Raw genomic sequence first — 25,014 nt, 5'->3', positions numbered from 1 at the left:
TGGCCACATTTGAACACAGGACCTCCCATCTCTAGGCCTGGCTCTCAATCCACTGAACTACCCAGCTGCCCCATTTCATTGATTTTTAAATGCACACAAATACAAGAGGGGAAACTGCTGTGAACTACTCCAGTAATTCTAGCCTTATACAAAAGTTATGGGTGCAAATATTATTTCTATAACAAAAAAGGGTTCTTTAGTCTCAGGTAACATTTCTGGGCCTCCTCTTACATATTCATTCACTAGAATATTTTAAGAAGTTCAATTTAACATACTTTGTATCTTTTCTTGTGATTTTTATTTGTGTTTTTTTTTTTTAAACAGAAAATACATAATGGCATATTTCTACATCTAAAGTCATGTTTAACTAGTATGGCAACAAGAGGTCAGCCCACCAAAAGCCCCAGCCTCCATAGGAGGGAGGTGGCCCCTGTAGCAGCAATGTGTTCAAATGTAAGGGAACAACGTTCCAAGGGCGGCAGTCAAGGAACAAAGCTGCTGCCCATCTATTCAATTAAAAGAATCCGAAGAGAGGAGGAGCAACTTGGTAAGATTGTAATTCTTAAAGGTCTAAGGCAAATGGTAGATGACAAACTCCACAAAGAGAATTGGGCATGGACAGCCCAATCCAGCAGCACAAACATCCCGAGCAGTCTTTGGGGGGAAAGAGATACAAGCTTGCCGACAATCTTTCATCAAACCGCACCACTCGGCGTTCTCAAAGAACGGCCCCCTTGAAGTAAGGAGGAGCACCTCGGGGAGCCCTCCAGGGCCTGCCTCTGGTGCACCCCTAGGACCTTGGACACTGCTCATCACAGCCGGGGAATAACTCCCAACACCGACAGGACCGTGCTCTGAGCTGCTGCCATGGCGTCCTCTGGACTCGCCCTTCAGCTCTTTCCTCCACTTCCTCGTGACACTTCCATTCAGGGGCCAGTCAAACTGGTGGTGCAAATGACCAAGGCATTGAGCTGTTCTTAATGGCTTATTGGCCTCCCTTTGAGATCATCTTAATGCTGCTGAAATGGTGGCAATGAGCGCGCCTGGGCTCAGCGGAGGCCTGGGGTGGGGGATGGCTCCCCTTCTCCTCCCCATGACAATTAACCTTGATAGCCGTCTGCAAAGTGCTCTCCGGCAGCGGCAGCAGAATAAAATCTGCAAAGGAAAGCTTTGATGGAAAGCAAGAAAGCTGCCGTGCCTTCCACAGTGCGTGCGGGGACGAGTGTTCCAGACGCCCAGCCCCGCCAGCAAACGCATCTCCAGAGCAGGGCAGTAGAATGATTGCGGACTGTGGCATCCCGAGACCATGCCAGTACCAGAGTGATAAAGGGACCAAGGGCAGCGCCGGCCACAGAGAAGGCAGGGGCAGAACAGGGCAAGGCAGCACCTTCCGAGTCCAAGCAACTTTATGGGGTGGGAAAGTCTGTCTGTCTGTCTGTCTGTCTGTCTGTCTGTCTCCCTCCTTTTGCTCCAGCCATCCCAGGAAACAGGGATGCAGTCAGCTGCTCACTGCTTCAAGAGGCTCCCCCGGCCCAGGACACTTTCTCAGGATTGTAGGATTCAAAGGCAGGAAGAACCCTCAGAAATAAGCTCATCTCGTCCTTTCATGTGACAGGGAAAGACCCTGAGGCTCCAAGGAAACTTGTCTAAGGCAAGGTGCCAAGGCAGCTAAGTGGTTCAGAGGGCAGAGCACAAGGCCTGGAGTCAGGAAGACCTGGGTTCAAAAGTCGACTTCAGGCCCTGACTGCGTGACCTTGGGCAAGTCCCTTAACTGTTTACCTTAGAGTCCGCATCTGTCAAATGAGTTGCAAAACCACCTCCGTATGGAAAGAAAACCCCAAATGGGATCGTGAGCGACCGGACATGACTGAAAAGACTGTTGGTGCTGTCAATAGAGCCGAGATGGGAACCCGGTCCGGCCCTCGGGGCTCTGGTGCCGCCCTGACAGGAGGTCAGCAGCCACCATTCGCCCGGGTTTCTCCTCTTTCTAACCATTTGCCACGTCTACCTGCAGGGACGAGTGACCGTGACGCTCTCTACAGCCATCTCTGCCATGGCGCGTCCTTCCGTGATCCGTGCGGCGCCTCATCGTCTGCCGGGACATTGGGGCGTCGCTGGGGGCGGCCTGGGAGCCCTCCTGGAAGGTCTGGGCCACGGCAAGGCCTGCTTTGGGCAGCCCTGACGCCGCAGCTTTCAAGCAGGCCTCCAGCCCGTCCGTGCCTCCTCCGGGCCAGGCGGCCCTGGCAGTTTGGCCGGGGCGCGAGCAGCCGCTTTCTGTTCCGTCCGTGTGAAATGCTGAATGTTGGGGGAGGTCGCCGTGCTGGCTAACACAGGGCTGGCTGGGGGGTCTCTCATCGCTGAGCAACCGCTTCCCAGGCCAAGGCTGGGGATTGGGGGAGGCCCAGGGAGGGCCACAGAGAGCCCAGGAATCTGGTGGGGCCATTCCCGAAAGGCAGGATGCCGGCTCGGATGCCTCCTCCTTCCTTGTGGCTTCTGCAGGCATGTCGGCGGAGGCAACGTCCGAGGAATCCCTAGCCCACGAGAAGCCGTCCTAGCCTCGCTCCTGCTAGATTTACCACGGCCAAAGGCACGTTATCATCTGCGGCGGCCTCGCTGCACACAGCGGGAGCCCTTGCAAGTTAATAACGGCATCATAAAGAGTAGGTTTGTGCAGGGCAGACAAGAACCTGTACTTGATGATAGCATCCCTCCCTCCCATCCGCCCCAAGCAAAACAACTGGATCACCAGCATCGTGTTCAAGTGAATCAGCAAAAACCTGAGCGGAGCCCTAATCCTGGAGGTCCAGAGGACACAGACGCATAGAAAATGCCACGGAGCAGGACTTGCTAACTGGGGCTCCAGGAAGTTGGCTGTTTGCCAAGGAGCAGAGAAGTGCTCTAAAAACACCCACACTCACACAAGCCCCTGCTAATCCACTTGCACAGCTTCACAACAAAAAATAAAGGGAGACACTGTTAAACGCAAGAATTTAAACTGTGTAAACATGGGAAATTTTTTAAAATGAACAGAACAAATGAAAACAAAGATATTTCAAGTAGATATCTTAATTGTAATGAGGAACATTTGGCATGTGTTGTGATATGATTCCAAGCTGCAGCCAATTAAATATCCCAAAAGCTTGGTTAAAAAGCTGCAAATGTACAACCACAGCATAAATATATTTTTATTAAACACCAGTGTGTGAAAGCAAAAGCAAATTCGATGCTTATTTCATTCCTGTAATGATGTAAAGCACAAAGCATTATCACTTAATTAGACCCATTGTCCTCCCATGTGTTCTTATTGTAAAAATAAAATTGGCAAGTTATAAAAATAAAATATTTAGATGGAAAACCTGTTCAATAGAGGTTCAAAACTGTTCGGATACTTTTGAAAAATTTAATCTAAAGTATCTTCAGTGATGAAATGAAGCTCAAATGTGAACTTCCCTTCAGGGCCAGGCACAAGGACATAAAGAGACTCATTATAAAAATATAATATTTATGGAAATATATAAGGATAAAGAAGGGTTTCTAATTCTAAGGTATTCTAAATCCACCCAAAAAAACTCTCTGGTTCCACCAGGATCCACTTCTGTGATTCACAGGCTACACTACTCCTTCCTGCCGTGACTAACCCAAATTTATACTATCTAAATAAAACTACTGCTATTATCCTTATAATTCTCAACTTTGCCTTCAAATTACAAAATAGAAAAAGCTAGCTGGTCGAGTCTCAACAAGAATCAAGTTAGGGCTCTGAATCTTAACAGACTCAGAGTCCAAGCTAAAGATGAGGTTTTTCCTTGGTCTTCTCAGAGTTAAACAATCTATAAAAACCGCAATAGATAATCAATAGTGTTTCCCAAGTTGGGAAAGGAAAACACTGAGCTCCTTCAGATTTTTCCCTCAGACAGAGAGAGAGGCAAAGATGTTACCTCCTCTAGTCCTGAGAGTCTCCCAGTGTGTGTCTCTGCCAACTGCCAGAGAAAGTAATTGACATAGAAAAACAGTTATAATTGTCACATCTGAAATTAAGACGCTCTCTCTGCTCTGCTTCAAACTCCAGTTCTTTCTCAAGCCAGCACTCTACTTTTTATCCCTAAACTAATAAAACAATACTTATTTTCTAATATTACCCTTACATTATAAAACAATACACATTAAAATGTCCACTTCCCACTCTGTATTTAGTCTGCCTAATCACTCACACATTAAACAAATAGATACGGTGCCATTTTAGAAGAAATACAATTGATGCTATTATTAATATCACCTCTAGAAATACTCTTAAGTTTTATACCTTTTTATATTAGTTTTTTAAAAAATATTAAGTCTGACTTTTGTACAGTAGAAAAGAATTTATTGGAGCTTAAATATAATTCATAAAAATTCCAGCTCCATGTCCATACAAAGAGACTTAAACATTTTTAGCCAAGTATATGCATTTTAACTGAAAGAGGGAAAAGATTTTGCTACTTCAAAAGAAAAGCTTAAAAGTTCTAATAATCACTTTTTAATAATGCAATAATTGATATCTAATAAATTTAATAATTAAAAATCTAATAATAACTTTTTATTAATTTTTTTTTGCTGAATTTATTTTTATATCACTTAAGTTTTCCCCTATATTCCTCCTCCTCTTTCAGAGGGATCCTCTTTAAAAAATACTTTCTTTTAAAGAAAAAAAGAGGAAGCAGAGAAAAGCTGCAAAACTGATGACTTCATTAAAAACCTGACAATCCTCCATAATGATGGAGCCCTGACACCAACAGAGAAGTGTCTCATCTTTGGGGCCATGCTTATTCTCACCATTTCAATGTCAAATAAAGTCAAACTAGGTACACTCCAAAGTCCACAATTTATACTAAGAATCCCCAAATAGATTATGAGGTTTTTTATTGATTATGAAGTTTAACCCCAGCAGAATCTTCTTGATATTCCTGCTTGCTTTCCAACCATCAGCCCCATTCCCAGCATTTCAAACCTATTGAAACCCCAAACTACTTTGCCGCTCCCTGAACAACTCATTTTCATGGGATTATAGTTGTACCCACTTGGTTAAGAGTCCAAGGCAGAACTAGAGCCTGGACCCAATTCTACTATGTACCAGAATATGTGGTTACCAGGGTTCTAGCACACCAATAAAGTACCCATTTTTCAGAATAACTATGTGAACTCGGTAATTTTCTGAACAAAAAGGCAGGTGGTAAGTGGTACATTTACTAATGTCTTCCCTTTCATTTAAAAAAAAAAAGGAGTGGGGGGTAGCAATTCAAATCTTGTTCCCCAGGCCCTTTGACTCACTTTTTCCTAAGGTTCATTTCAAATTAATTCAATGAACATTTATTAAGGACTCAAGTGAAAAAAAAGATAAAAATGAAATTAGAACCTGCTTTTAAGGAATTTAAATTTTATATAGTAGAGGTGTAATATTTATTGGGAAAGGAAATGGGATTGGAAAAAATGGGGACAATGGGAGGTTTTCTGTGACAGAGGCAAGACAATAGGGTTTAGAATTAATGCAATACACAGATAACTAAATGCAAGCATTTGAAGAGGAGGCAGGGGAATTAGAGAAAGATTTTATGGAGGAATTCTTAAATGCTTCTCAAATCTCTCACACAAAGTACAGTAGTGGCAATGCACATTCCTTTGGAGCTTTAAAGTTTCAAGGTTATGGAAGTAAATCCCTTCCACATTAAGAGGTTTGGAGCAAGGCTCCTCCCCATCTGGAAAACCCATGTAAAATTTTTCGGCTCTCCCTTTGTACTAGAGTAGAAGTCTGAATTTTTTCTTTTTCTTTTATGGGGTGTTTACAGTGCCTTATTTAGTCATAAGCTATATGTAAGTCAATATTAACATTTCTAGCCTTTCTTTGTTGTCTGCTGGCCTGTGCCTGTTGTCTGGGGCTTCCACAAAACTTCCCCCAAATTCCCATTTAATTTCTTATGCTGACCCATGATATATAGAAACCATGATAGTGAGAGTCAAGATGTGGAAGGGATACCTGTATTATTATTATCTCCATTATACAAAGAAGGAAACTGAGGTGCAGAGTGAAATGAGATGCTCATGAGCACAAAGTGAGCAAGCTCCAGTTCTGGAATTTGAGCCTCCCCTAGGGACTTGACAACCAAGGGTGCTTCTCATTATGTCTAGCTGTCTCCATTTAGAGGGAAGGAAGGAGAAAGGAAAGAAGGAAGGAAAAGCACCCTGATAAAGCTGCCCTGCCATGAGTTTGAAAAAACGTGACGCACAGGAGGAGAGGACTAACACAATCACTCTATAAGAATGCACAAAATCTTAATCATAAGTCTTACCTTAGGAGATGAGATCATAATTATGCAGTAATATGCCATCTGCTTTCCAAGTTTATATCAAGAGCAATGAATGTTTGTGCAGCACAATTGGTCATTTGAGGAATATTAATTTGGAATTCTCTGTCCTAGTCATTTCTTAACACATGGGATGTTTACAGAGGGGAAAAATACACAACCATGAAGTGGAATGAGATCAAAGTAGAAATGATATGCCTTCCACAGACAATCCAGAGCTATTTTTCGCATTCATTAATACCTGGCAGACTTAAAACAAGAGTTTTTCTGTAGACTCAGAATAAGAGTCCTGAAGTAGAATCCCACTTCTGGTATATACGTTCATATTTTATCAGGGAAGGAATCACAAGGGCAGAGATTTAGAGGGAGAAGGGAGGAGTCACTGGCTATCCAGTCCAGCCCCCACATTTCAAGAGGTCAAACAATTTGCCAAAGGGCAAACTAATGGCATATCAAGTTTCAAATGTCCATTTTAAATAAATATTCAACAAGTCTTCATTAATCAACAAATACCAATCACCTATCTGAGCCTCAGTTTCCTCATCTGCAAAAAAAGAATAATCACTATAGTACCTGCACCCAGGCTATTCAGTGGATAATTAATGCAGTAGTAATAGCAGTAGTACTTTTGCAGAGTTTGCAGAGTACTTGACAAATAGAACCTCATTTGATCCTCGCAACAACCTAAGAAAGGCAGAGGTTAAATGACTTCCCCCAGAGGCACATAGCTAGTATCTGAAGTCAAATTTGAACTCTGGTCTTCCTGATTCCAGGTTCAAGACTCGATCTACTTGGTTATCTAGCTGGGTAACATGACAATGTATGCAAAATATTTTGCAATATTTATAGCACTAATTAAGTGTCAGCTTAATAGTATCACACATTCCATGAAAAACATACTAACCCTACAAACTCAAACCACCTCTTTTAATGTTAACCAAATGTCAACTACAGGGAAAAAAAAACCCTGAAGATTCTCGATATTTCATATAAACAAACTGTATATGAAATTTGTATGTTTAGCTACACCCTAGCAAATAATATTCAATTAGCCAACAAATGTCATTTTTGTCATTTAAAAAAATTACAGGAAGTTTCAGTCTTTATTTCCAAGTCTTTCTCTCCTAAAGCCAGACAGACATCCTAGTTTTAATCCTTCCCCATTATTCATAACTAGGAATTTTAAAGGGTAAAACAAAAAATAATCCTACTGTGACTGAGATTTCTGTAAGAAGACAGAGTGCCAGTTCCAAGAAAGCTACCCCAGAAGCACTGGGTTATGACTGGTGGATCACTTGCCCTGCATATCCTCAGTTCCTGGCACATCTGCCTGGTGAAGGATGTTCTCAATAAGACTTTATTGGTTGATTGGTTGCTCCCCTCACCTTATCCTACAAGTCCAATCATTAACAAGTATCTCCACCTTCATCCAAAGCTTTGAAGGAAAAAAGGTGTTATGACATGTGGCCTGAAGAGGGACAGAAAGTCAAGTGTTGCCTTAGATCCCCTTCCTTGAAAGATGGATGGGTTGGCACCGGCTTTAAGCATCTTTCTGGGGTTCCCTGGCCCCCTCTCTCTAGAATCCAATATTATCATCTCTTCTAAGTTGTCTGTGAGTATGAATCTTGATTCTCTGCTTTCTTTAGATTTTAAGCCTTTATGAAAATACCTTCTCAAAAATGAAAGTCTCTTTCCTCAAAGAACTATAGTTTTCTCTTTTCCTTTAATGTAAGAGTCTATGAAAAGGGGGCAGCTAGATGGTGCAGTGGACAGAGAGCCAGGCCTGGAGACAAGAGGTCCTGGGTTCAAATGTGACCTCAGACACTTCCTAGCTGTGTGATTCTGGGCAAGTCACTTAACCCCAATTCCCTAGCCCTTACTGCTCTTCTGCCTTGGAACTAATATTTATAATCAATTCTAAAACAGATGGTAAGAATATTTTTTAAAATGTATAAAAAAGTATGGTGGGAGGAGGTGAAAACATGTGCAATGGTTAAGGTAAAATTTATCTAAAATTCCATAAACCAAAAAAGGATTTACTCCCATGAACTAAATACATATGATTAACAGACTATTTCTTAGCCCTATCTAACAACTGATTTTACTACATATTGCACAACTATCATAGTCCCATCAAGTAGAAATTGCTCAAATGCAATAAATTCAACAACATCTAGATCTCTAATTTAGTCATTTATCCTATTTAACTTTTGGGTTAAAGTTGAGAACATCTCAGGAAATGAGACACAGAGATTTTGCTTTACTCACAAGATTATCATATTACACAGAAAAAAAATAATTTTACTTTACATTTGTCTATATCCCTGAGTTATCTGTTTAGTGCAAAAATATATTCATTAACTAAGTATGTGGCTCTGGGCAAATCACTTGAACTCTAAGCCTCAGTTTCCTCATCTGTCAAATGAGAGGGTTGAACAAGATGATCTTTCAGTCCTCCCACTGGGTGATTTTCTCTCAGAGCATCGACCTTCAGGATCCCTCGCGTGTTGCTATGAACATTTTAGATGCTCTTATTATTTTCCCCAGACAGAATCACCTCAACCTTTTCTCCCCAATGTACCACCGAATTAATGAAGAGGTTCTCAAATGAGTGCAGTGGATTATCGCCACGCTGGCTGGTTACAGAAGTCTCTGCAAACGCTGAATCAGTGAATCCTGGACCACTGCTCCACCTCTACGTTAGCCCCGCCTGGACCGGCCTCCTGTACGGATGCTTTTCTGGACGTGCTGAACTGTTGATGCGAGAACACTGACCATGCAGCCAAGGGCACAAGAACTCCTGCCCGGAGGAAGCTTACCTAAGGCACCCCCCAGCCCCCCGGCACATGGCAGCACTGGGCCAGCCCAACAGAGCTCTACTCAGGAGCCATCTAAAACAATGAAATCGCCAACCAAAAGTCCCCATGCAAAAAATGTGGCCTTCAATAGCCCCGGCGGCCCCTTGCTCACCCTGTGAGCGCGGAAACAAGCAGGCAGAGCCTCCTGGTGGGCCCTCAGCTGGGAGCGAACGGGCAGGCGACTCGAACCTTGTGCGTACGCGCACAAATGAGCACGAAAGCCACCCGAGGATTGATCCAGGAATCACAAATCCGTTTGACCCAGTCGGTGAATTCTCACCCACAAAATCCAGGCATGGCGAGGAGGGAGGCCCTGGAGGACCAGCCTGGCTCAGGAGCTGATCTACAGGCTGCACCTTTCTTTTTGAAGAGACGGGGGAAGGGGGGAAATGGGGGGGGGGGCAAAGGCAATGAAGATAGGGCGAAAGAAAGGGGTGGTTAGGAAAGTAGAGGAAAGAACTTGGCTAGACTGCATCAGGCTTTCGCCATTCTCTACTTCAGCGATTTTTAAAATGTTTTACTTCCAAAACCATTTCTAGTTCAGTGTGCTTTTGGACCCACTAAGGGATGGGTGCAGGAAGCTAGGTGGCTCAGTGGATAGAGTCAGGAAGACTTGAATTCAAATCTTGCCCCAGACACGTTAGCTCTGACCATGGACTTCCTTCCTTTTCATCACTCTCAACTTCAGTTTCCGCCACCAGTAAAATAGAGATAACAGTAATACCATCTACTGCCCAGTGTCTGTGAGGTTCAAGAGCACTAACCTGGGCAGTGCTTTGTAAAGCGCCAAGCACGAGCGCCGGCTCTAGTGACCAAGGAGATCCGCATTCTTAGGACGGAGTTGGAAGGAGCTCAGAGGTCATCTAGGGCAACCTGTCCAGCTGAGCCTGAACAAGAACCTCCTGGCCACATGCCCACTCGCTACGTGCTTTATTTTAAAGATGTCGAGGGAGGGAGAGCCTCCGAACTCCTCAAAAGCTGTTCCACTTTTGGAGAGCTCACAGAAAGGAGAGCTCTTTGCTTTCGTTCCCCCCAACCTGCCTCTCTGTGGTGCCCACTCATTGCTCCTCGTTCTGTTTTCTGGAACCAAAAAGAACACGTCTAACCCTTCTTCCACACAGCAGCCCTGTCCTGTCTTGGGATTGACTCTGAGTGGGTCAATAGTTTGCAGGGTCCAGCCTAGCCAAGGCTGGCCCCTCAGGTGACGATTTTCTTGCCACAGCTGTTCATGAACCGTGCGAGAAGGGCTACCATCTGTACTGGCTGGGAAAGGGCCCATCTCATTAAAATCAGGACCTCAGAATCAATTGATCAACGAATCTTCATAAAGTACCTACTATGTGCCAGGCCCTGGGGGCATTGAAAAACATGTGCCATCAGCACTATGGAGTCATTCTTAGAGCATTCAAAAGAACAGGTTCCTGTCTTCTTAAGAGATAAAAGTTGAAGGAATTAAAAGATTACATATGAGAAAGTAATTTGACACTCTCTATCCAAAGTACTTGAGGTAATAAATCAGAAATAATAACCAGTTATAAAACTGGGCCACCTAACATAAGTGATAAAATATTCTGTTGATGCTATTATAAAATAAAATCCCAGCATGATCATTTAATTTATACGTTTTTCAAACACATTCTATGCTCTCCTCTTAAAGTAGCAGAGGATAAAAAAGAAGGGATAAAATGCCAGGGACCCCAAGAGTAAACAGGCACTAAATCCATTTGATCACTTTGCATTCTTTTATTATAAAATAAATATTTTCAAATCTATGATGAAAAGCAGCTATTGTAAAAACCCATCCATTACATATTGAAATAAGAAAGTAAAGAAGGAGTCTAAGATTTTATGTCACAACTAACCAACTCTTCCAAGCTATACATTTTTTCCCCAGGGAAAAGTTGACAGCAATGAACAATAAACATGCTCTAGTCACTGGAAATAACATTCTGCTCTCTCAGGGGTGGAGCCCCAGTAGTGAGATCCACAAGCACCCTCTGGGTGAAAAAGAGACCAAGACAAAAGTCAGAAATAGCTCCCCTCCCTCCACAAAACAACAAAAATGTTTATATTTAGTTAAGCAACAAAACATAAAAAAAATTAAGGGAGAAAAATGTAGACAGGAGAATTAACATATGATCTCTAAACTTTTAATATCTGAAAGAACATAATTCAAGACATTAAGCTTAACCTCTTCCTTCCCCAGATTACTTATTGCCCACTATCTATATCTATCATCTATCCATTTATCTATACATCTTGCTCTACCTATCTATCCATCCATCCACCCACCCACCCAGCTGCCTACCAACCAACCAACCAACCTATATTTTGGAGTCACTTTAGCTGCAGGTAGCCTTCCTTCTGGTATATCCCAAGAAGAAAGAAGACTATTTGGCATCAGAATGTGCATCTGACTGCCAAGTAAACTAGGACACAAGTCTTGGTGGCACATCCAAATGACAGACACTCAGTGGGCCATTCTGAACATCTACTGCTCATGCTGGAAGAAGCTCCTCAGAAGTCCTCTGGAGATCTGAGAGTGCTCCCCAGCACCAGGGAGTCCCCACCTCCCCCTTGCTTCAGGTACAAGGCTAGCCTCTTCTCACTGGCCCTGCTCCAAAAGGCAGAGAGGCCTTGTGTTCTCAATGGAAAGGTTTTGAAAGCATCTTCCTTGGATGACTGGCTGTCATCAGAGAAAAGCCCACTTCCCCATTGGGGCTTCAGAAGGCATCCTGAAAGTGTTTAATGCATTTCCAGGGCTACTTAAAAGGTCCCGTTACATTACCCTTTGTCTTGATGAAGACTACAAAACCACCAAACCCTGCAGCTGGAGTGAAAAATTCAGAGGAGCTAAGGAAAAATATTCCTCAATTACTCATGTTGTTAGTGAAGAAGAGAAGGGTGGAAGTCTTAAAACCTTGAATTTTTTTTATGCAGAGATTAAGAACTGTCCATAAAAAAAAGATTTGCCTGTAGCACTGTGCAACTCATAACTTTAGCACTCTGATAGTCAATAGAAACAAAGTCAGCATTCAATTATCCATTCTCAATAATAACTAATACAGATATAAAATGTATCTAAAAATATATATCACTAAGATTTACAAAGTACTTTAAAAATATCTCATTTTGTCCTCACAACATTTGGAGGTAGCCACTATTATTCTCAGTTTATAAAGAAACTGAGGCAGACAAAGGGAAACAGTCTGGATTTGAACTCAAGTCTTCCTGACCCCAGGTGCAGTCAGGAAAAAGAGCAGACGATACAAAAATGACCCCAAATCCAAAAATAATCCCAAATTGGGATTCTCTGTCTTCTTCCCTAGAAGAGTGTAAAGTCCAACCCAGCACAGCACAGCATGACACTTTAATGAAACTCCACTTCAAAGGTTACGTCATCCGAACCCCAAACCCCTAGAAGACAGCCACAGGCCCACAGCCCTCGGAGGGCGTCATCTCTGGCAGTGCAGCTTGTCTTTCTGGAGACTCAGAAGTCCATAAGGTTTCTAGTGGGGTTCAGTAGAACCCCTTTGACTAGCAAGTGACAGAAAATCTGGCTTAGGGGAAACGTTCTTGTTTGGGAACAGCAGAGCAATCGCATTAAGACAGCAAGAAGTGAAACAAGACAGATTTTTAAAAACTTGCTGCTAAAAACCCAGCTGAAGAACACACACACAGAGCAGGGGCCGCCGGCCTCCCCGAACGCAGCCCTTTTCCTCAAGCTCCTTTGCATTGCTTCCTCCGCCACACTGCCCCTGGCTGAGGAGAGAACAAGTCTGCCTAACCTGTCCTTGGCCTTGGTGGGCTACAATACAGCCTTGTATCCATGCTTTGGGGTGAAAAGCCACCCTCCAGAGGAGTGAGAGGCTAATGCTGTAATGCCTTCTTTCTCCTAAGAGGAGAGCAAACAGGAGGGAGGCAGTTCTTATCCACCGTGCCAATGCTTCAAGGTGGAAGAAAATGCAGCCCGTTGAGGCTTAAAACCCCGAGTTCAAATCTTGTCTCTGCCACTAACCACCTGGGTGACCTGGGGCCAATCACGCCATCTCCCTGAGTCTCAGTTTCTTCATCTGTAAGGATCCAGGCTTTGGGGACCTTAAAGACCCCTCCAAGCCCTAAATCTATCCTCTCATCTTGGAACCCATCCATTAAGCAGGTGTATAACCCAGCAGCTGTCACTTTCAGAAATCCTCCCTTTGCAAACATAGTCCTGGATCAGACGCCCAGACCTGCCCCTTTGAGCTCATTCTCTGCTTTCAAGAATGAATTCTGAAATGAAAAGCTCTTGAGTCACTGAAAAACAATAAAAGTCCTTGAAAGCCAGATAATAATACAATGGACGCTGCAAGATACAGCCAGTCAATGAATTGGGTCTGGTGGTTCAGTGTGCTTTTTGTCGTTGTTTCAATGTATAAATCATTTCCAGAAATGACTGATATAAAAGTAAAAATCTCAGTAGAGTTCTTTTCTTTTAAAGGAGTTTTCAATCATTCCAAACTCAAAGTTAACATTAATTCTGACAGTCAGTCATAGAATGAAACAGAGGATGACGGACAGTCCTGTTCATGTCTACTTTAACTCAGAGATGTTCTGGCCACAGGTCACCACAACCTTCCATTAGCCCAAAAGAAATACATTGTATACAGAGGGAAATAAAACAACCAAAGAGAATCTGAATAAAGCATTGTTCTGCCATTTCTAGAAAATGCTAAATCTGTCAAATTTCATTATAAGCAGAATTAATTATGTTTACATGTCGTGTAATTTTGTAGACTGAGGCTCTTATCTGGACTGTCAAGGATTTTAGATCAGAGGAGTAAACTTTGCACTTCTCATAGTCTAAATAATATTGAAGACTCATCCAATACAAAGAGTACAACTAATTTGTATTAACTTCCCTCCATAAGAGAACATTCAGTTAATATTAACTGTTAAAAAGAAAAAAGTTATCTGGATCACAGACAGAGGATTATTACTTACAGTCTAAAGTAATACCCCTATTGTATTTATTTCTTAAGGGGATGAGGGGAAAAAAGGAAAAGAAACTTTGTTCGAGAATATTTATTACAGCTCTCTTTATGGTGGCAAAGAACTGGAAATGGAGGGGATGCCCATCAACTGAGAAATGGATAAACAAGTTGTGGCATAAGATTGTGATGGAATCCTATTGTTCAATAAGAAATGATGAGCAGGTTAATTTTGGAAAAACATGGAAAGACCCACATGAAATTATTAAAAATGAAAAGAAGAAAACCAAGAGATCATTATATACAGCAACAGAAATATTGTTTGAAAAATGACATGTCCACCACCAGAAAAGGAACTGATAAATAGAAATAAGACATATATGCCTATGTCTTTTTGGTAAATGATGCCTTCTCTAATTGGAGAAGAAAAGGGAGAGAGCTAACTAGATATTTTAATGAAACAACCAAATAAATAAATGTTTCCTTTAAAATGTTGCCCAGGACCCTGAGAGTTTAGTGACTTGCCCAGGATTATAGTCATTATTTGTCTGAGGCAGATCTTCTGGTCTCCAAGACCAGCCCTCTGGTTGCTAATTCTTGCCATCCCTCAACTATTAAACTTTTTTCATATTATTCAAAATTGCTCATGAGTAAATCATGAAGACTAATGCTTCAATAATCATTTCAAATTGCAGCCACTGGCGTATTGTAGACATCAAGAGCTAGGAGGTAAAGTAGATAGAGAACTGGACCTGCAGTCCAGGGTCAGAAAGACTGGAGTTTGAACCTCAGTCATTAGCTGTGTGATCCCAGGCGAATCACTTAACCTGTCTGCCTCCGTTTTCTCAACTGGAGAATAACCTCCCAGAGTTCCTGTGAGAACCAAATGAGAGAATATTTGTAAAGCACTTGCAAAAATCACAGTAGTACATAAATGGATTATCACTATCATCAGTAGCAGCCAGAGAAGATGCACTGCCTGCCTCATTTTCTAAGTGAAGAATCTGAGAGGCAGAAATGCAGAATGATGACACAGATACCAGCATCTTGTCTAGAATGGCCTGTGAGGTCTGATGGAAAGCATACACTGGCCTAAGAGTCAGGTGAGCAAACCCCAAAGAGCAGCCCTGCCCAGAGCTGGCTGGGGATCCCTCAAAAGCCTGTCACCCCTAGGCCTTCATTTTCTCACAGGATTTGAAGAGGAAAGTACTCTATAAGCCACTTCCAAGTGCTTCATACATGCTTATTATGCCAGCTTCTCAGAGAAGCTTCTTTAATCTCTTCCCCTTCCCAAACTCCCAAATGTTAAATGTTTTTTCTTCCTTCTCAGATGTTGCTTGAGGCAATGTGTGTACTGGGAAAAGGGCTCTTGAGAGGCTGGGGTGAAATCTTCACTGCCACCTACTGACTTTGGGGAAGTCACTTCAGCCTGGGCCTCAGTTTCCTCATCTAGAAAATCAGGAAGTTGTACTAGATGATTCTTAGGGTCCCTTCTAGCTCTAAATCTCAGATCCTAGATTTCCCCCTTGGGCTAGGAGACCAGGTCATTTTTTCATCTTTACATCCCCAGGGTCTAGTAAATAGGTTGCTTATTGCAAGTTACTTGATACATGATAATTGGGAAAAAATAAATACATAAATAAAAAATACATGCTAATTGGATCAAATTCTCAAGAATTAATAAATGTAAGGCCAACTTTAGAGGTAATCTTGCCTCTAATCCTAGGTAGATGGAAGTCGAAATGGGCTACATTACATCTGGTGGAAACTCCTAGATCTGGAAGATAATCCAGTTCAGTATTTCCCAAAGGCATTCATCTCCCCACCCCCCAGGTTCTCTCCCTTCTCCAGCTCTGCCCCACTGAGGTACTACTTGACATCCTAAACAGAAGCTAGAACCTGCCCGGTAAGAGCAGCCTCCCAGCTATCTCAGGAAATGTGAGACTTGTATTTGATTTTACAGTAAGTGTGGGCAGTTTCTCTTGAAACCAGATATGCCTTCATGGTTTATAACTAAGTAGGGAAATCCCAAATCTCTTGTGAGCAGATTTTTTTTGGTTAGATTTCTTTTGGAAAAACGCATCTGTTATGTTCTCTAGGCTGTAGACACCAAAGCAGCCTAAAGCATAAGAAATCACTTTTCTACAGTGGCATCGCACTGGTGCCGAGCACCAGCCGAACCGAAGATGTCCTGAACGTATTCCCTCCAAAGACATTAAGTGCGCGCCTTCTCGCTGAAATAGACGCACGGACATTTACAACAGGCTGCAGTCAACGTCTGACTCCAAGTTGTCCAAGAAGTCATCTCCTGAACAACCGGACTGAAAATGTATGTTTGGTCTCCGAGGCCCCTGCGGGGAGATCCAGTCCATCATCTCCATGCCGGCGCCAAGGCCAAGGGGGAATCCTGCCTTTGCTAGTTGGAAGCACCACATGAAGGGGAATGCTACTGACCTCGACGGGACGCAGACCAGGCCGCTATTCTGGGACTCACCCCTGAAGCACCATCCAAAACCATGGCGGGACAGACAGGGCTTCTCAAAGGATCTGGCCAGTTCTCAAAACACTTAATGGATTTCCTTGATAAATCTCTTATGTAGGCAAGTTAGTGTAGGCACCTATCTTTGTATCTTTAGGCAAACTGTCTGGGTAGCTATTAGATATGAATTGTTTATGTAAAAATAAATCTCCTCTGGATTTTCCTTACTTTATAAAGAACTTATAGTTCAAGAAATCCCTGAGGGCATCATTGTTCTGGGAAGGACAGTGAACATGAAGTCTGGAAGACCTGAGTCAAATTTTTGCCTCAGTCACCTACTAGCCAGCTGACCCTGGGCAAATCACTTAAAGTCTCTGAGCCTCCCCTTCCCCATCTGTAAAATGGAGATAATACAGTAAAAGCACCAACCTTCCAGGGTTGTTGTGAGGATCAAATGAATCAGTACTTGTACAAGCCCTGTGAAAACCTTCAAGCCATAAACCTTTCACACCGGCTAACATCAACTTTGAAAGACTAATAGCTTCCATGTCCATGGTTTGATAGAATTTTAAACCTTTTTTTTCTGCACAGTTTTTCCTTTAATGAAGGGAATTCTTTTAGTAAAAATGTATGACAAATCTTAGACGATTTCTTGCCTCAGTCTCCTGAGATTTGATGCCAACTGTAACACCGGTTATAAAAAAGCTCCACTATTATTTGTAACTTAAGTCAAAGCTAAATGAAGTCACCAGCCATCTTTAAAAAACTTACAGCCAAGAAGACATAATGGGCAACGATCAAGTCCAATGTAGTCAGTCAGCGTGCCTGAACTTTGTTTTCCAACTATTCAGCTGAAGCAAATGGTTCCAACATACTTTGCTAACAGTTTCTGATATACAGTAAATGTCCCTTATGATCTTTGTCATCACAGCTACAGCAAAGAATGGCAAATATACAGTTGAGAAATTTCCTGTTTCAGTTGTTTAAAGTTTTTAAGTTTTTCAATGATCTGTTGATACATGATTTTTTTTTTTAAACAGTCTATGTCTTTTCAAAGGGAAAAGATTCAATGAAAAACAAAAACAAATAAAATTCTTGTAAGAACTGCGTGTGTCAGATTTGGTTCAAACAATTCCAGTTTTGAGTTTTTCTCCAACAAGTTGGTGTTTTCTATTTCAACCTGCTAATCATCATCAGTCTCAACATACCTAAAGTGTATAGCCTTGATGAGAGCCAGTTCTAAGGGTAACAGAAAGGGGTAGATAGTAAACTATCTGCCCAAACTGGCTGAAATATTCTTTGCATCCTACTTTGCACAGCCTCTGCTACATTCAGTGCTTTCCTCTCCAAGAACCCACATGATACTCAAAAGATCGACCATGAACAAAGGCCTCGTCAGAATCATTTCCTTCTTTCGAGACAGACTTTTGTCAACTGACCCAATTGCAAAGACTCTAGCTAGCTGTCAACACTTCTTTCATTAATAGTTGCTGACTGCTTTTACACGATGATTCACTGAGAACATGGAAAGCAATATGAAGTTATACCAAAGAATCAACTCCAACGGCATGCCATTTTGGAGCCTTTTATTCAGCCTGACCTTTCCTCATGAAAGGCATCAAGGGACCTTCTTAAACTATCAGAACTCAGTGCTGGCACAGCTCCAACACTGACCTTCAATCAAAACAGAAATAAATGTCCTGAAATAGACATCCGAGCCAGAGGCAAGACAAGGCTCCTGCTCCCCTCCCCAGCCTCTCCCCCCGCCCCATTTCCCTGTGTACCTCTACATCATTAATCGTTTCAAGGCCAGCATATTTGAGCTCATGTAGAAATAAATTTGTCTGAAAATCAAGCACACGTGGACATGGACCATTTCAAATGACACCTCTATCATCTCCCAGAAGAACCATTCATATGAAGTCAGAACCAATGGCCAGAAGAAAAACAAAATTATGCAAGGTAAAACACCAAAAGGTTTTCCCATATTTGCCCATTCAGCCCTGAATTTCCCAATTCATTAAGTCATGAATAATCAAACATAAAATATTTAGCCACTGTTAGCAAATCAATATTCTTTCATCATTGCAAAAAAATTGTCTATAGCCTTATCACCTTCACCACTAAAAGATGATTCAAACTGTCATCTTGAAATCCCATTATCTTATCCTTATTACTTCACCCTATTTTTAGCAACTTCTATCAACACAACCATCCTTGCAGAATATTCCATCTCTGCACAGAAAACAATGGTTCCTGCAGCTTTTTTGCATCAAAATAATGTCATCTAGTTAATTAGGTTGAGACAACGACAGACTCTGAACTCCTGATCACTTCAACTACATCTTCAGCACAAGCACCAAAATGAATAAAAATCCACTTCAACTTACCTACAGTTTGGAGGAGGATCCAATGTAATTTCTGCAAGTTCTTTCTGAATTCTTTAAAAAACAACAAAGAAATTGGTATTAAGGCAAGAATTTCACTTCATTAATATTGATCAAATTAATGAAAATGCCTATTTTCATGAACATGAACAGTTTTAAGCTTTAGTCCTCAGTCATTACAGTCAGTCCCCCTTCTCTCTTCACCATCCCCCATGTCTTTGATCTTCAGAGTACTTTACTTCAATTCAGTTATGTGCCAGCCAGGTGGACAATTGACCCTGGGAAGAAATGCTCAGGATACTAGACAGACTCTGCTTTTGGTGGGACATGACTTTATTTAAATAGGAATTCTGGAAAATGCATTTTCTCTTTATTAATCTTTTGTTAAACTTAAATACCAACTTTACAGAAGTCATTCTTTAACAAACACAAGCTAGTAAAACTGCTGTCATTTATCAATAAGGGGCCACCAAGTTGGGCCACCTAGCAATTCAGCTTCGTGCTAGTCCTTAGTCAAGGGACCTGACTAAGAGCACACAGCAAACCCGGTGAATGGCACAAGTGCAAATGTAAGTTTTAAACTGAAGTTTTCTTTTACACAATTTGTGAGTCATAGAAAGTTCAGATTTCCATTTGAATGGCTCCACATAGATGGCATGGACAAACATGATTGAAATCAGAACCAAATACTCTGACTAGACCCGCTCACCCCAGAAGCATGCCCTAAGAGTATCACTGATTCTTCCAACTATCTGAAAATGCTGTGAACAAGAAATTTATTTTGAGAATTCCTTACCTATTCCCATCATCAATGAAGGGAGAAGAGCATAATCCATTGACTTTACACATCCATATGAACAGTATCACAAGATAAGCCTTTGGCTTATGAACCATGAGCCAATTCCCTTCTTTCTATGGATGTGTCTGTCTATCCAATGATCTATCTATTATTTACCAACCATGACCTATTAAGTGGTTTTTGAAGGAAGTGAAATGGAAGCATGTCAGGTCCTTGCTTATCCCATCACCCTGCCCTGCTTAAATAACATGCTGACTCATGGAGCAGTCGGACGAGGAGGCTCGGTGTGCCTTTTAATCCCTATTTCTCCCCTTGCTACCCAGAAGGATTTGAAATGACTGTATAGACACATGGCAAGTATTGCTGTGAGGAGGGATACAAAAGAGTTCTGAAAGTAAAGGAAAAACATACTGAAGAACTGGGTCAATGCCTTTTATTGTCTTTTGCAAAGGCTCCCCAAGAGAGGAGAACTAAGCATTACATCATTTTCAAAATGGAAAGTTTTCCCCTACAACAGGTTAAGGCCCATTTTCCCTGAAAAGGTAAAATTCATCTCTTTCATTCTTTTTAGATATAATCATCTGAAATATATGCTTCCTAGTACCTTTCCCCAATCATTTACTCGTCCCATTCACCTTTTTCTTTGCCTCAAAAAGAAAAAAAAAACATACCAAAGAGTCACAAAGCATTCAAATCTCTGCTCTTCTGCTTAAATCTGGGGATTTTACTCTGGGGTTTACTCAGGCTCTTTGCCTGTAAAATGGGGTTGGGTGCACTCTCTCTTCTCTAAGATTTCTTTTCCCTAATAAATACTGTTTCTTTGAAATGCTGAAACAAGTCACTGCCTTCATTTGAAGAAGAGAGAGGAAGGTAGATAGATATTTTTTTAATAGTTTGGAGAGATTGTCTTGGTAGCTAAAAAAGCAACAAAAATTATTTCCTAAAGGTAGTCATGCCATTCTTTTTTCCCCCTCAATGTGTTCGTTCAGAAGGAAATAAAAAGGAGGAATAAAATTGGCTATTTCAGGGCATGGTCAAGTAGGGCAAAAATATCAAAAAGTGTTGTCTAGAGATTTTCTTATGTTTTACTCATTAATTCACTCACATATTTCTGAGTTAACTTTTTACTTTGTTTCCACTATTTTATACCTCCACAATGAGCCACTAAGTTCACTCTGGGAAAACAATGGTTCACCACCATGAAACAGACTGGCATAATAGAGAAAAAAAATCACTTGTACTGAAGACATGGATTGAATCTCAGTTCTATTTAATACCTGAATGAAGGTTCTCATCTATAAATTAGATTATTTCTGAAGTTCCTTCTTGTTCTAAATTTATGATGTGATTTTTGGGAAGGAAGTGAGAGATCCAAACATATGATTCATTGGTGTGAGGGAACTCCCCGAGGGAAAATCTCTTCCATCAATGAAAGGTCAGCATTTGACTCATAACTGATAGTTGAAATAAGGATTACACACCTAAATTTCTGTCATTGTCCCTTTTGGACAAATTGTTGAAATCAATACATTCCTCAGAATAGTTTGTTTTTTTAACCATAACTCATACAGACTAGTAAAAAATAAAAGATGTCATTTTTTCCATCCAAATTTTCAGACCTCCTGGAGCCTCTCCATGGATCTTTATACTCCAGGTTAGAAGACTCTTGTCTTAGAAAATGAAAAGTGGAGTACTAAGGGGTTAAGAGACTTGCATGGGTCAAGCAACCCCAAGATATCAGAGGTTAGACTTAGACTCAGGTCTTCCTGACTCACGGATCTGCCTTCTGTCTTCTGTACTTAGATACTACATAGAATTGGGGTCTTTATTCCTTCGTGTTATTCAACTCTAATTCAAATCCTGCCTTCACCATTCCTAATGTGGCCTTACACAAATCATCCTTCTCAGGGTAGAAGAGAAGGCAATCTGGCAGCTTTAAATTCTAAGATTCCAAAGCAAAATTTTAAAACCCAAGTCATTTTTACAACCAAGAAAAATCCACTCAATTCCAGAGAAAACAAATGTTAATGTTTGAAAATCAAAGCAAGAAGGTTGTTCCCCGAATCTCTAATGAAAAGACTGCTTTAATCCCTGTTCAGTTTCTCTTCTCAGACCCTTAAAAGAATCACATGTCTAAGAAAGTAGGCTCAGAGTTCTAATAGCTTGGTTTAAATCTGGACTTTTCTGCTTGGGCAAATTACTTAATCTTTCTCAGCCTCAGTTTCTTCATCTAAAAACAAGGACAATAATGGGACCTACCTCAGACCGTTGTTGAGAGGGACAAATGAAATAATGTAGCTAAAACATTCTGCAACACTCCAAAGTGCTGCGTTCTCTTGGGTGACTCAAATTGGGGCAGATACCACCTTGAGTGAGTGGTAATTGCTCTCTTTACTTCAAAATGGTGATCAGAGAATATAACACAAAAGCGGCTCTGAAACGCTAGGATTCCACTTGCTCCCTGAGCTGCTGGATAAAATTAATCCATGGGCTGAACGTGGCCTTTGGGTCAAAGGTTTCCCACCACTGAGATAAAATAGCAGTTCCAGCTACCATTGTACATGCACTATGTGAACAGATCAGAAAGCGATAAACAATTTGGATGAAAATTCCTTCGTGTGATTCAACTCTAATTCAAATCCTGCCTTTACCATTCCTAATGTGGCCTTGCACAAATCACCCTTCTTTGCTTGTCCACAAAGCGTACATCCGTGTGACTAGAGGAGGGGATTTCAAAGGTCCTCGCTGGATGTCCAACCGAGGATCTCTAACCCTATGAAGCATTTGAGCTAAGTGGCTGGAGAGCTCCCCAGAAATCTCAAAGGGCATTCAAAACTTACTCTAGCCCTCACAGTCCAAGGAAATAAATGCTGAAACAGAAAAGACTCATCACAGACCTCCCCAGCCCCTTTCTCCTCTCCTCTCTGTCTACACACATCTCGTCCTCCAATGATTTGTGTTTCTCCCCATCTTTAATTTTTTTCTGTTCCTATATTCCCTCCCTTAATTGGCCATAATATAGAGCCAAAGTTCTTTTTATTATTTGCTGTTATTGAATAATACATAATATACATAACCATAATAATAGAACAAAAGTCTTTTGCGATATTATTGAATAATATATAAGATAGAGCTGAAGTAGGTTTATTATTGGTGGTATTACGGGATGTGAGAGGTAGAGCACTGGCCGCCCAAACAAGAAGATTTCGGTTCCTCTCTCACCTGACACACTCCTGCTTCATCACTCACTGCCTGCAGAGAACGCCTCCAGACTGAAAGTTTACATAGGAACACCAGATACACGTTCATAGACTTTCCCACCGAAGTCCCTTGACCGATGACATCACAGGTCCAGCCCCAAAAAGGGACGGTGAGATAAACAATGCTGCTGGAATCTCTAGCACTTTCGCCTTTACAACAGGCTCTCCTCCTATCAGCCAAGGAAGACTGGCCATCTATTTCTCATTCCCTGCTCTGTATGAAAAAATATTAGATGAAAGGTTTCTATTAAATTTTTTAAACTATTAAATAAGTTGAGTTTGGGTTTTTTTCTGTAAGGCTTTAACTGATTTTTTATGTAGTATAGTGGCCCTCAATTAAAAGAAAATGTTCCTTACCCTCACTTAGGCCTTATTAAGACCAAAAAATAAAAAGAACTTCTAAAAGTTTCCCTTTGGGGGTTTGGAGGGTCCTGCCCTGGGATATTATTGGTTTAGGCAGTTCCTGAAGAGGTGACAACTCCCTCTCCCAAAGCAGATGGGCAGCAGTGGTAGCTCTGCAACAGAGAATAGGAGATGCCTGGGACAGAAAGGGCGTGAGGAGGGTGCTGAGTCAGGGGGATCCAAAACCAGGGCTCTAACCACTCTCCTGAACTGTCTTTCCATCTAAAATTCTGCAGGTTTTTAATGCATATTGGCTATAATATTGGCTTTTCAAAAAAGTTGCCAATCTCTTCAATGACCTCTATCTAGAGTTCTAAAAGAATTCTCTTAAGGAATCCAGATTTCTCATTTCCCCTACTAGTCTTTAAAGAATCAGGTTATACACGAAGCTAAGTGGCTCAATGGATAAAGTCATGCTTGGGGATGGGATGCTGTGTTCAAATTTGGCCTCAGATACTTCCTAGCTGTGTGACCCTGGCCAAGTCCCTTAACCCCCATTGCCTTGGTAGGGATACTTCGTATCAATTCTTAGACAGAGGATAGGAGTTAAAAAAAGATGTTTCCCCCCCTAAAGAATCAGGTTAGGGCACTGGGATCTGTGAGAACAGGTGAGAGTTTCCCCTTCTTTTAGTCCATATAAATCTGAATTACAATGGGCCTTTATTACCATTTCTGTTTTACAAAGAGGCAAAGGAGTCCTTCTGGGACCAAAGCTGGACCAAAGCTGGGTACAGGGCTAAAACCCTACTTCTGAAACTTGGGGACGCGTCACTTGCCCTGTGTGGGGCCAGGCTTCTCCTCAGTGAACAGGGGTCCACAGTGGCTCTGCAAGGAAAGCAGGGAGTCTTGAAGGGCCACAGAAATGGGGGGCCCTCTGCCAACAGAGGGGGCTCTCCTTGCAGCAATCCCCTGGTTCTGAGTGGCTGGTTACTGCTTTATTATTCTGATCATTTAGGAACCTACTAAGCCCAGAGGGGATATCAAACTGCAGCCAGCCCCTGCTTTCTACCTTGGGCCCTGCCGGGGGATAAAGAGGCCCTAGAGCCCCCTGGACAACTCAGGGCCCAGGCACAACAAGCCTGTGGAAAATACGGAGGGGACGAGCTCTGGGAGGCGGATGCTGAGGTGTCAAGGAAGGAGGACAGCTAGAACCAGAGAACCCCTGCAGGAGGCGGTGGCCCCCGGCCTGGGCTTGAAGGAGAGCCCAACAGGCTCGGCCTGTCCCGGGACGTGAATAAGAGGCAGGACCAGACTGAGGAGGGCGCGGGCCGGGAGGAAGGCAAGCAGAATGCAGCAGGGGCGCGGGGAGACAAGGCGGGGGGAGACGCTTTCGCTTCTCAACCAAGGAGCGTGTGCTGATGTGCCGGGAGCTGAGCAGTGACGTGGCCAGACTCCTCGGGCAGCTGGGTGAGGGGCGATGGGAGGCACGAAGCCGGAGGGGGGTAACCCAGGCGGAGCCTGCGGGAGGTGGCGTCAGCGTGGCAAGCTGGGGGTCGGAGGCAGAGAGCGCAGGCAGCGCCC

The 25,014-nt window shown here is 42.3% G+C and overlaps 1 protein-coding gene across 2 annotated transcripts in view; it reads right to left on the bottom strand.

Moving 5' to 3' along the window:
• The window catches only part of UBE2E2 (ubiquitin conjugating enzyme E2 E2), a 324,036-nt gene that overhangs the window by 286,302 nt on the left and 12,720 nt on the right, over nucleotides 1–25,014 (bottom strand). Inside the window, exon 3 of one of the 2 annotated variants that reach the window (XM_001369719.5) lies at nucleotides 19,036–19,086. The exons of the other annotated variant lie outside the window; for it this stretch is intronic. Within the exon in view, the coding sequence (XP_001369756.1) occupies nucleotides 19,036–19,086 (51 nt within the window). The remainder of the gene's footprint in view (nucleotides 1–19,035; nucleotides 19,087–25,014) is intronic. 2 annotated transcript variants of the gene reach the window in all.

Source organism: Monodelphis domestica, chromosome 5 (assembly GCF_027887165.1).
Source record: "Monodelphis domestica isolate mMonDom1 chromosome 5, mMonDom1.pri, whole genome shotgun sequence".
NCBI lineage: Eukaryota > Metazoa > Chordata > Mammalia > Didelphimorphia > Didelphidae > Monodelphis > Monodelphis domestica.
The sequence above is the reverse complement of the archived record's forward strand: the minus strand, read 5'-3'. Positions and strand labels throughout refer to the sequence as shown.